General features: G+C 46.3%; 1 protein-coding gene across 8 annotated transcripts in view; it reads right to left on the reverse strand.

Moving 5' to 3' along the window:
- XPNPEP1 (X-prolyl aminopeptidase 1) overlaps nucleotides 1-13,273 on the reverse strand; it is a 61,726-nt gene that overhangs the window by 20,651 nt on the left and 27,802 nt on the right. For 5 of the 8 annotated variants that reach the window (XM_025395905.1, XM_025395903.1, XM_025395904.1 and 2 more), the window contains 5 exons: nucleotides 8,032-8,095; nucleotides 6,734-6,838; nucleotides 3,474-3,566; nucleotides 3,020-3,163; nucleotides 1,209-1,304 (listed from right to left, as the gene is read on the reverse strand). In XM_025395905.1, coding sequence (XP_025251690.1) covers nucleotides 1,209-1,304; nucleotides 3,020-3,163; nucleotides 3,474-3,566; nucleotides 6,734-6,838; nucleotides 8,032-8,095 — 502 coding nt within the window. Of the gene's footprint in view, nucleotides 1-1,208; nucleotides 1,305-3,019; nucleotides 3,164-3,473; nucleotides 3,567-6,733; nucleotides 6,839-8,031; nucleotides 8,096-9,034; nucleotides 9,130-13,273 lie in introns of all 8 variants that reach the window. The other 3 variants (XM_025395907.1, XM_025395906.1, XM_025395908.1) reach the window with 3 other exon arrangements.

Here is a 13,273-nt window from a genome sequence, read left to right on the forward strand (position 1 = left end):
CAAGGTGCAAACTTTCTGGCAGGCAAAGGGCAAAATGGGTCAAAAGCCCTAAAAGCCAACCAGAAATAGGAAGCAAATTATCAAAAGACATAGATTCATGAACCAAGATTTTCATGGTAGCATCGTAATAAATTATGGGATTACTGCAAATAACCCAAAGGTCATCCTTAGGGAAACAGTTAAATAAATTATGGTATAACCACATGATGGAATATTTAATACTTAAAATTATGCTTATATATGCTTATAGTATACTGATACAGTGAAAAAAATCAGCCCATAAAATGATATATGCATAGAATATTGACACTGATTATCTCTAAGAACAGAATTTATAGGTGATTTTTTACTTCTTTTTACTTCCTCCTTTTACTCTGCACTTTCCGAGTTTTCTATCATGGGATTGTGTTTTTGTTACAATCGCGGAGAGAAAAAAGTTTTCCATGTGTTTTTCTCTGACGCTGAGGTCATTAGGTTAATTAAGGATGTAAGTCACTGATACACTTGACAATGTTTTGGGGATGGAAGACGCAGGGATTGAAGAGAGACGACACTGCAGCAGGGTCTCATTCTCTAGCGAGAAGGCAAAAAGATAAAGCAGTGCCTCTCCTCAGTTGCCCCGAGTCAAATCGACTCAGAAACCAGAAGACAGGACAGGAAAGTTCAACCAGATTCCATCAGGTTTTAGATGAAAGAAGGTGCTGAACAATTGCATGAAGGTGGGTTAAGGTCTAAAGATTGAGAAACTTGCTACTAAAGGGCTTGGGGAAGAACTTTCGGTTCCTAGTTTTCTGAGGTAGAAACGTTCCCAGAACATTCTCACTATAAAGACCTTAGGAACTACAGGACAAGTGTAAAGAAAGAAGGCTTCTGCTATGATCCCACTTCTACACCTACAGAGAGGCTGACAGACATAAAATATTTGTAGGAAATGCCCTTCCTTAGAGGTGCCATGGTCCTGAGGGACTGGCCAGAGGTGAGCATCACCCAGCTGTAATACTGCTCTGGGCAAGCCTCATTCCCCTCCCCAATTCCCTGTAATTCTTTCTCCTTCATCCTAATTGGCATCTCCTATACCCATTTGGAACATAGTCTTCTGCTTATTCCCTGGCCACTCAGAAAAGTTGAATGGCATGAACACACAGATTCCCAGAGACCCAAAGGAGAGATCGGGTAACATGCCCAAACAGCGAAACCAGAGCACTCACATGCAATCTCATCCAAGGCAGTGACCACAAACCACATGACGTTCCTCTCAGCCATTTTCAACCGAAGGTCTGCAACCTTGTCCTTCCAGGAGACGCCTGCAAGAAACAAATGTGCTTTAACTCCAGCCCTGGTCCCAGAAAGCAGTAGGAACCCAGTGAAAGAACCTACCCCAAACATCTTTAATCAGCACCACTTCTTACAGGGAGCACGCTGTAGTTACACAGACAGGAGGCCTGGATTCAAGCCCTATACAAGAGGTGTCCAAGCCACTTAACTGTCGTGAGCCTTGATTGCCTCACCAGTAAAATTCATTCATTTACGCATCCCACAAATGCCTGTGTAGCATCCAGATCTGCCAGGCATAGATACATGCCAGGCACTCTGCTGGTCACTGTGGTTACAGCTCTGAGCCAGACCCAGTCCCTGTCTTCATGGGGCTTATAATATAGAAGGGAAGACAGACAATGAAACCAGCAATTAACACACTACTGTAAATACTGATGCAATAGGGGACACACAGGGAGCTACATCAACACACCACCCAGCAGAGGGAACTCACCCAGTCTCAGAGGTCAGGGGAACGGCACCCACCATTTGATGTTCCTGGGGCTGCAAGACTTGCCTTTCGGTGCTAAGACCTAGGAATTCCCTGTAGTCTGACTCACTGTGATTACCACTTCCAAATCACACTTGCCCTTTCAGATACTGCCAAGGCCTCCCTGCTGCTCTGCAAGATGAAATTGTGGTGCTAGAGGAGCTCACTCCATTGCCACCACAACCACCCTACCAGGGCAGCATTCATAACTCAGGGAACAGCCAACTGGGTGGGCATCTGTCTTATTCACTCAGCACCTTGCACGGCGTCCTGCAGATAGTAGGCACCCAAATGTGTACTGAACAAAATCTTTATCAGCAACATTTGCTCTCCCCTCTCCTACAAGCAACAAGTCAGAGCTTCTGCTCTAGTGAAAAAAATTTCAAACCACGCTGACAGAAAATATTTCGCCGACCCTGGGCCACTCACTGGACCCATCCTCCCCGTTCCGCAATATCCCTCTGGTGAGGATGTCACACAAGCAAGCAGGCTGGGAGCTGCCCCCACACCCAGGTCTGCTTTGAAGATCAGTTCGGGAATGCTGTTTAAAACTTGGCCCGGAATCTAGGCTGTCATGCTTTCTTCCCAGGACCCCTCTGGGCAACCTGCCTACATTCCACAGCCATCCCCCATCTACCTCTGTTTCTACAGCAAGACGCCCTCCCCTGCAGCCCCACCTCCAGCCCTCTCCCTCTGCCCCTTCACTGCTTCCTAAATCCACACAATGGTTCAGAGAACACGCTGCTTACCCAGCACTATCACACAGGCCAGGGAAACACACCCACACCCCAAAGCCTCTAAAGCAGAAGGTACAAGACGGAGGACAGAGGCCTAGGAAGGTACATCTACAAATGCTGACATAAGAAGGGAAATGGAACCTAGAAACCTCTATGCTCTAATTCCAATATCAAATATGTTTGAGTGGCAGTTAGCAGCTGAGTGGTAAAAAAAAAACTCAGTCCTTTCAGCAGCACCCAAAAAGTCACCCAAACGAGCTTTGCAAAAATAACCAAAGCCAAACTAAGTGGCAAGTAGGTGGCAACAGTGGAAACAAATAAAGCTCCTGCTTCTTCAAATATCCCATTGGGGCAGACGAGGGCAAAATCCTCCCGTCAGCTCAAACTCAACTTGGATTCGGAGGAAGAGGTTGGAGAAAATAGCAAGAGGTAGGGGGACAATGATGGGGGCCCTGCTGGGTGGAACCGTGATTCTGACCTGTGTAATCCAGGCCCAGTGTGAGGAGAGGCTTGCAAGGGCGCTCAGGACGGTCTGTCCAGATTTTGTCAACGAGGTTCTCCTTGACAGGAATGAGGTGGTGGCCGGCACTTCTCAGAACCTTGGCCATTTTCTTCCAATAATCTGAGGAGACACATTGTGGCCCAGCCATGAGCCGAACGCCCATTGCAGCGGGGCAGGCAGCAGGGCCTTGAAAATCCGGAACCTTCGGAAAGGTGGTCCTGCCGTGGCCCAGAGCTGGGTGTGCAGGATGAAGAACTGTAAAAGCACATCTTCACCAACAGTGGAACTCTTCTCCTCACCTTGACCTCTACTATAAAATCAGTCATGCTGAGCCCCTCAATGCTCCACACCCCACAAGCAAACCAAGAGGATGGAGGAGAGTCTAAAAGCCACTTCCTTACCCAAGCAGAAAAGAACCAAGCTCACTTACCTGTAGGAATGATTAAGGGGTCCACACCAACCCTGGATCCTTCAGGAAGCACACTCACCAGCCAGTCTTCCTGAGTTGGTGTGTCCTTCAGACCTACGCGGGGAAGAACTGATAAGAAACAATTCCCAGTGGGTCCACGCTTATTATCCCACCAGAAGGATACAATTCTCTAACATCATGATAGCAGGGTCTTTATTAAGCAGCTTCTTTAAAGTGGATTGATAGGACTTAGAAAATCTCTGAACCTCCCTTAATCCTGGAAGGCAACAGAAAGAGGGAGAAGTGTAAGTTTGTGTGTATGAAAAACATAAGACAAGGGTGAGACAGAAGGGAAAAAAGTACGATTTTTCACTTGACTCCTTATAAAAATATCCTGGGGATCACTGCCACGTAGGCACATGGTGTCACCACAAAGATAATCTCCTCAGTTCAGTCACTTCCCCACTACCGGTCACTTGATGAGAATGTGGGCAGTGATTTGGTGAAGTCTGGGAACTGGGAGCCTCCCACATATCACACACCAGGTAAGGGGATAACACGCTCCCAGTGCCCGCCACTCATCTGCAAGGGCAGGGTGGCCAAGAGAAGGCCCCTGCCCCATAACCAGCCCCTGCATAGAGGGCTAAGCACAAGTCTCGGCAGCAAAGAGATCTTTCCAAAGTTTATGGGAGAGGCACACAGGCACCCATCCTGCTGTCTTTATTTATTTATTTATTTACTTTTGAAGACACAGTCTCACTCTGTTACGCAGGCTGGAGTGCAGTGGCACCATCTCGGCTCGCTGCAACCTCTCCCTCCTGGGTTCAAGCGATTCTCCTGCCTCAGCCTCCCAAGTAGCTGGGATTACAGGCTCATGCTACCACATCCAAGTAATTTTGTATTTTTAGTAAAGATGGGGTTTCACCACGTTAGCCAGGCTGGTCTCGAACTCCTGGCCTCAAGTGATCCTCCCGCCTCAGCGTCCCAAAGTGCTGGCCGTCCTGCTGTCTTTAACATGGGCCTCTGGGTTCCCCAACTTCCAGGATGAGACAGCCCTTTCTGTTTCTAAGACGTTAGTCATAGGACACTATATCAGCCTCCAGAATGGAATTAAAATTACTTCTATAGTCCAGTTTTCCTTTAATCTAAGCCAACATCTTCCATATCTAGCCAGTTATCTTTGAGATGTATACTTTTTTTAACCAATCAGATTTTGGCCAAATAATTAACATCTTGATAAAATAAACATATATTTAGAGTAAAAGTTCACATATTCTAAAACAGTAGAAACTTATCTTTACTATTTTTCTCTACTGACTACTGATATAACCACATAACCACACAAGGGAAGTGCAAAGGTTTATAAAGAAAGAAGCTCATGAATTCCAACTCCAAAAAAATGCCTAGAAGCTGACATTGAGTTTCATTCTGCTATTTGATTCTTTCCTATTTTTTTTCAAACCACTAAACAAGCCACTTATTAACACAGTTTCTCTGAATGCCCTAGTACACTATACAGTATAGCTTTCACAGGATGAAGCCATGTCATTTCCTAGCAGACAGATCTTCGGCAAAACCCCAGGGATGAATCACTCACCGGCCAACCAAACCCACCAGAATCTCCCTACACACTTGACTGAGGAAACCAGGGAGGAGCCTGGAAGAGAGGAGGATTCACTCCCTCTGCCACCTCCGTGTTGCCACATACCTACATTAAGGAACAGGTAGGCAGTGTTCACACCTCTAACATGCTGACCCCCAAAATACTAACAGACCTAACAGACGGAATCTGTGGGCCCCAAAGAGAGATGCCTGCTCCCCAGGGGGGGACACAATGTTCTACTGGATGCAAGAAGAAAGTATCAGAGCTTCTATTTGTATTTATTTTTTATAAAGAAATTACAAAGTTAGTTTTTGATATTTGGAATATAGAGGAACACTAGCACATATAAATAACATATAAACATACGTATATGTTGTGGGTACTTGACTCCCATTAACAGAAGCACGCAAACAAAAAAATTTAAAGACCACTAGCCTGTCCATTTATAACAGCCAGTCTCAAATCCCTGCCGGCGTGTGTGTGTGTGTGTGTGTGTGTGTGTGTGTGTGTGTGTGTGTGAGAGAGAGAGAGAGAGAGAGAGAGAGACAGACAGAGAGAAGGGGAAGGAGAAATCAAATGCAGCACAGGCAACAATCTGTAGCTTTGGTGTTTTTATATTTATGAAATGATTTTTGAGAAATAGAAACTTAATCCAATGCCAGGACAAAAATGTTCCTTGTTCTTCCCAAAGACAAACAACACGTGTGTGTGCATGTGTGTGTGTGTGTGGAGGGTGTGTGGAGGGTGTGTGGCGTACACCTGAGTGCACACACCCCTCGGTCAGCTGGCTGCCTGGATCTCAGGGTCATGGTCTAATCCTCTGTTCCCTGCTGTGAGTCTGGGGACTATTTCCTTTCCTCATTATTTCCTACAACAAACAAGAAGCATCAGGTATTTTGTTTCTTCTTCTCTTTCTCACTTGGCCCTTCCTTCTCTTCTGTTCCCCAAGTTCAAAATTCAGGAAGCAAAGACTTTGTACAGTCCCTAAAACCGTGTTTCTAAAGACTATTTTAATGACAGGAAAATACACACAGCAGTAAATTAAATGAAAACAGAGTACATACACACATTATTCAATAAATATTGATCTATATGCTTTCCACATAGTATTGCTTTAATTCTCACCACTTTATATGTTATTTACTTACTGTGATTAATCCATTTTACAGATGAGGAAACTAAAGCACTGCAAGTGAAGCGACTAGCCCAAGAAAGTTCCAGACCCGTTCGCTTGTCCTGCATGCTGCTCTTCTCCAGAGCTAAGCTGCCAGAAGCAAATCCAAGATCCTCAGAGAGAGCCTCGGGGGAAAACTTTCTGGCTCCTGTTGCCAATGACTCCTTGCCTTTATCTCACTCTGAATCAGGAGGCAGCAAATAGTAGAAGGCCCCCAGTACCGAAGTGAAATGCACAGCAATGTGATCTGCAGCAAATCAACTGTCCTCTCTAGCCCTCAGTTTCCCCTCAATAAAATAAGTATCCTGAACCAGCGTCCTCCAAAATTGAATGTACATTGTTATGTATGTATAAGCATGCCATTTTTTTCCCCTCAGTTTCCCCTGGATTCTCAAAAAGGTCCATGACTGCATAAAAGGAGTACGATCCAGGAGTCCTGAGGACCTCTAGGATCCCTGCCGAGACCAGGCCAATTAAGTTTAGGCTAGCCATGCCTGTACCCACCCATCTTCATGAGTGTCCAGTTGCTGTCCATTTGCTTGGCAGCCTGGAGAAAGTAGCGCCCGTCAGTCCACATGGCCGCATGCTCTTCTGTGATGATGGCTGTGCCTGAAGCAGGGGAGAAAAAAAAAAAAGAAGAAGAAAGGTTTCTAACAACTGCCCAGAAGCTGCACAAAATGACAGCAGGCAGGTGAGAGCAATAAGAGGCACCAGCTCCTCCTAGTGGGGCAGATGGGTCCTTAACTCCAAAGAAACCTCTGGGCAAGAGAAGACCACACCACTGAGAACAAGCTGTGTGTCAAGCTCTGAAAGAACAGTCCTGAGACCCAAGCTGCCTGGCACTGGTCCCTGCACAAAAAAGACTGCACTTGCGCAGTACGAGTCAAAAACAGAGAATGGAGAACTGTAGACGTATGGCCAAAGCGGTCTCGTATAATCAAGACACAGGGAGAGATGGTTCCTGCTCAGCAATCATGGCCACTCCTCTGCTCCACCAGACACCCCAGAAGAGCTGTTTCACCTTTCCTGGAGAAAGACCAAGTGGGCCCTATGAGTGTTCCTGCTGTGGTCACTAGCAGGAAGCTTATGCCTCCTACCTCTATCCGCCCTCCGTTCCCACAGACCTGGCAGAACTTGGGGCTTTTGGCAGAGGTGTCAGCCAAAGTCAATCCTAATGTGCCAACCAACACAAGCACTTACGCCAAAGGAAGCAGCGTGCTAATAACCGTGAGGGGAGGGGAGCTCCCACCTTGTCCAGCTTGCTTTACAGACAAATCTGAAGTGGGGAGTCCACCCTAAAACTCAAAGGCATAATGGTTTTGAGGAACACCAATGCAGCTTAACATTAACCTGTGTTATTTAAGCCAAGAGTGAAAACAGAGAAACCAAAAGCCAAGCACTTGGGAGAATTACTTGGGACCAATAAGCTAAGAGAGGAGGGTCTGAAACGATATTACAGTCTCATTTCTTATTTGGGACGCTAGTAACACAGGTATAGTCCGTTTAATTGATAGAACTTTCATATGTATGTTATATTCAATAAAAAGTTCAAAAACTTTTTTAAAATAAGAATTGTTAAAACTTTGAAAGCAAAGGTACAGAGAGGAATAAAAAGGGTTACTGCAAGGCGACCTTGGGGAGCCGGGAAAGGCTGGGAACCCACACCTTTCTGCAGAGAGTCAGTGTGGAGCATCTGGTTTGCATTTTCTTTTTGCTTCTATATCACAGGCTGAAACTCGGTTCAGTTATTTTTAGGAGGCGAACAAAGGTGCAGCAAGAACAGAGAAAATGCAGTGACTCACCCGCAGAGCCATCGAATCCAGAGACAAAAGCCCGCCGACAGTCACACGGAGCAATATACTCACTCTGGAAAACAAAGATGACAACAAAGTGGGCCTCGATTACTCATGAGCAGACTGTTCTGCTTGCTTAGCCTTGTGCTAGGCACAGCGGGGACTACGAAGACTGGGGAATCCTTGGCACCCACCCTCAAGAAGCCAACAGTCTAGCTGAAAACAACAGATGAGCACACACTGCAGAAGACTCTAATTAATTAAGGGCAGAGAGAGCTGTTCCCTTTAGCCTCTATTTCCTCACTAGGAGAACAAAAGCACATCAGGAGAAACAGATAAAAACTGCTCTTTCTTCACTGAGATCTTACTCAAAAATCAAACCAAGAGCCTTCTCCCCTCCTTGCCACTGACATTTAGGCATCTGTTATTTTTCTGAAGAGTAAGGCTGAATTTCTGTGTTAAGCACCAATAATTCCCTAACTTAAGTTTCTGTAGATACTGACTTGTTTCCAAACTTCCTGTCTGGGTCCTCCTCTGAGGGAGCATCACCAATCTCTCCCATGCAGGCCCCATCCCTTCCTGTTAGGGAGTGAGCGGAAATGCTTCATCCAATCCAGGAGGCTTCCGCAAAATAAAATGTCATGTCCAAAACCAAGGTCTTCTCGGCTGATAATTCCCTTGCCTCTGTATGTAAGGGGGTTAGGGAGTGAAGAAAGTAAGAAATTCTTATGCCTAGGCAAAGGGTACAAGTCAAAGTGTGCAACTTCTGGTAACAGCCAGTGAGGCACAGAGAGTTTAAGTAACTTGCCCGAAATCACACAGCTAATTAAGTAGCAGAGGCAGGATTTGAACCTAGGCAGTCAACTCCAGAGTCTGGACTCTGAAGCCCTATGCCAGGCTGCCAATGCATGACACTTTATCTCTCACCCTCATCACTCTCTAGGATAAGACCAATAGCAAATGAGAAAACTGAGGTTCAAAGAGAGAATCTTTAAGTAACCTGCCCACTGACAAGTTAATGGTAGGCCAGGATCCAAAGCCACGCCTGCCTGAGTACAGAGCTGCTGCTCCTTCTGCAGTTATCAGGATTCTCGAAAGCCAAAGGACCTGGCAAGGTTAAGAAAGTTCAGGGTGGGGAATGGGGCTGCTGGCCAGACCCAAGGCATTTTTAGGACAGTCAACGTGATGTAGGGGGAAAAGGCCCTCATGTTCCTTTCCTGCAGTATGGTTAAGAATTATCCCTTTCAGGCCGGGCGCGGTGGCTCATGCCTGTAATCCTGGCACTTTGGGTGGCTGAGGTGGGAGGACTGCTTGAGCTCAGGAACTCGTGACCAGCCTGAAAGCATGGTGAAACCTCATCTCTACAAAAAATACAAAAATTAGCCAGGCCCGGTGGCACGTGCCTGTAGTGCCAGCTATTCAGGAGGCTGAGATGGGAGGATAATCTGAGCCCGGGAGGTTGAGGCTGCACAGTGAGGCGTGATTGCACCACTGTATTCCAGCCTAGGCAACAGAGTGAGACATTGTCTCAAAAAATAAAAAAAATAAAAAGAACTGCCTCTTTCACCAAGGCACCAGCAATCACAGTCTCAAACCAGCCTCCAGGGAGATACCAGAAGGGCCAGCATAGAGAACCACAATGGCAGGATAAAGCAGCTCTGGGCCACCTGCCCTCTAGCCCAGGCCCAGCTGCATAGTCTGCAACAAGTCCTGGCAGCTCTCTCAGCCTCATTTCCTCATCCCTAAGACAGGTCATTTCAGATTGCTAAATGCAACAGCAAGCACGTTTTATTCCTACAGCATAAAGGCACATTCAGTCAACAGCAGTAAGGAAATAGAAAGAAATGGCCACCAGCATCGTTTAGAACTGCAGAATCCTCGTGTTTATTAACCCAGTAATCACTGTGTGCAAGACTTTTTATTAAAAAGTAACAACGGAGGGGAAGGGTGGCCCACACATCTCCTGGGACTCTTGTGAGAAACAGTAAGTTAATGTCTTTGAAAACTCACTAGAAACCGGAAAGTGCTGCACATATGCAATGGAAGAGATATTATTCATCTCTTCTTCCTAAACAGTGAGAAGGCATCTAAGGGGCTGGGAAAACTAAGTTAAAAATAACTCTTGTGCTAAAAATCACTGCGCACAATGGGGAATACACAGTGAGGGCACTCTCCACCAACAACATGACTCCACGGGCTTGGGGCTCTTCAACCCGTGACACAGGGTGAAGATACTGGCAAAGGCTGGCAGAGAACGCAGTGCAGGTCTGAGCCCAGGTGAACTCTTCCACTCAGGGACACAGTACTCTAGGGATGCCCCATCCCTTTCTGGGTAAGCTTGGGAGAGATGGAAGATACGCAGGGTTTAGCTAGACTTCTCCATCAGCAAAGGCAAGGAAAGAGTTCCTCCAAAGGGAGGTGGAATTAACAGCAAATGGACATGTTTAGTTTGGGATGGAGACAAGGTCTGGGGTAAGAATGTCCAGACATGACCTAAGTGGTCAACATTCCAGAAAGACATCGCTGAGCAAGGCTGGCCACAGCGTCACCTCCACACTGACAGGCTATGCAGAAGCCAGACAAGCACTGTGCCCAGGACTGTCACTCTCCTCCTCCCAGGCATGAAGCTGGCAACGCCCAGGGGCGGTCTCCTCAGAGCACAGCATAGGGCCTAAAATAAACCAAAGCTGTAGCATGCTAGGAAAAAGGAACAAAGAAGCACAGCTGCTGGCTTTTTCTCAAAACCACCCACTTCTCTCCATTTCTAATAGCAGCACTCAGTCCAAGCCTCCATCATCTCTACCTGGACTACCGCCCCTACAATCCACTCTGCACATACACTCAGAGTGAGCTTTTCCAAATATCTAAGATCATGTTAGCAACCTCCTTAAAACCCTCCAATGGCTTCCTATAATATTTAAGATAAAATCCAAACTCTGGCCCAGTCAAGGTACTCTGACTTTGCCAGTCCTCTTGCAGCTCTGCTCCCATTCACCATGCTCCAGCCACACCCACCTCCTTTCTGCTCTTTGCATATCCTGAGCTCATTCCTGCCTCAGGGCCTTGGCACATGCGCTTCCTTGTGTCTATAAAAGTCTTTCTGATCACGGCATGGCTAGGTCCTTCTCATCATTATACCTGAGATCACATGTCACCTCTACAGAGAGACCTACCTGTACTACCCAGCTATAATAGCCACCCGGCCACTTTTAAGTCTCTGTATAGCTCACACATACTCTAGATATTTGCCCTTTTTTGGGGGGAGGGGGGCGGGGAGACAGGATCTCCTTCTGTTATCCTAGCTGGAGTGTGGTGACACAATTATGGTTCATTATATCCTTGACCTGTCAGGTTCAAGCAACCCTCCCACCTCAATCTTCTGACTAGCTAGGACTACAGCAGGCATACACCCTTTTTTTTTTTTTTTTTTTTTTGTAGAAACGGGGTTTTACCACATTGCCAGGCTGGTCTCGAACTTCTGGGCTCAAGTGATCAGCCTGCCTCAGTCTCCCAAAGTGCTAGGATTATAGGCATAAGCCACCATGCTGGGCAATGTTTCTCTTCTTAATGAACTTTTTACATTTTTATTGTCTTGTTCCTCAACCTCTATCTTACCCCCAAGCATGTAAGTTCCATGAGATCAGGGTATCTGTCTTGTCACTGTTCCTGCACTCAGCACAGGTGACACACAGTAGATCCTCAATCCACATTTGTATCACAAATGAACAAGCAGAAGGAGACATGAAGCTTTTCCCTACATCCAGTTAAAACCTCAACCATCTCTATGAAGATGGAGGAAGGGACCATTAGCCAAGGAATGCAGGTGGCCTCTAGAAACTGGAAGAGCCAAGGAAATGGACTCTCCCTGGAGCCTGCCAAGGAAATGGACTCTCCCTGGAGCCTGCAGAAGTAACACAACCCTGCTCACCCATTTTAGACTTCAGACCTCCAGAACCATAAGAGAATAAATTCGTTTTAAGTCACTGTGGTAATTTGTTATAGCAGTGATAGGAAACTAACACATTATCTAACGGAGAAAAGATTGTAAGGGATGATAAATGGGGTTTCAAACTCAAATACCTCAGGGTACAGGGCAAAGGATGTCTTTTCTAAAGACAGCAGCTCCTACTCAGCTCTGATTTCTGAAATGCAGGCCATGTGTTGCCAGTCTTCAATATTTCAGAAGAAGCTAGAAATATGGGTTCATGAGAAATTACCCAATTTTTAAATGTTGGCATCTAATTCCAACAATATAAACAATACATAGCCAAATAAAGCATCTGTAAACTACAAAAAAAAAAAAAAGCTAGTCATCTCTCAAAAATCTGGTTCATGTGCCCCCTCTTCCACGAAGCTGACTGACCCACTTCAGCTTTCAGAGGCTCCTACATCTCTGAATTTTATAGGACCATCCATGTTGGCACTTATCCATACCCTACCTTGGGTAATGTTGACAAATAATGTTAGCTAAGATTATTTAGTCTGTATTGTTTATGATTGTCTCAACACCTACTAGTCAATAACTGTATTCATTTCCTCTCATTCTAATCCTCATAGCAGTTCTGGAAGGTATCCTCCCCCGCCAATCTACAGATGAAAAAAATGAAGCTTAGAGAAATAACTAACTTCTCCAAGGTAACACCACAGTAAAATCTGAACTCAGGTCTGACTTTTTTTTTTTTTTTAAAAGATGGACGGCCGGGCGCGGTGGCTCAAGCCTGTAATCCCAGCACTTTGGGAGGCCGAGACGGGCAGATGGATCACAAGGTCAGAAGATGGAGACCATCCTGGCTAACACAGTGAAACCCCGTCTCTACTAAAAATACAAAAAACTAGCCGGGCGAGGTGGCGGGCACCTGTAGTCCCAGCTACTAGGGAGGCTGAGGCAGGAGAATGGCGTGAACCCGGGAGGCGGAGCTTGCAGTGAGCCGAGATCCGGCTACTGCACTCCAGCCTGGGCGACAGAGTGAGACTCCGTCTCAAAAAAAAAAAAAAAAAAGATGGAGTCTTGCTTTGTCGCCCCGGGCTGAAGTGCAGTGGCACAATCTGGGCTCACTACAACCTCCACCTCCTAGGTTCACGCGATTCTCGTGCCTCAGCCTCCCAAGTAGCTGGGATTACGGGCGCCCGCCACTACATCCAGCTAATTTTGGTATTTTTAGTAGAGACAGGGTGTTGCCATGTTGGTCAGGCTGGTCTCGAACTCCTGACTTCAAGTGATCCACCCACCTCGACTTCCCAAAGTGCTGGG

Source organism: Theropithecus gelada, chromosome 9 (assembly GCF_003255815.1).
Source record: "Theropithecus gelada isolate Dixy chromosome 9, Tgel_1.0, whole genome shotgun sequence".
Taxonomy (NCBI): domain Eukaryota; kingdom Metazoa; phylum Chordata; class Mammalia; order Primates; family Cercopithecidae; genus Theropithecus; species Theropithecus gelada.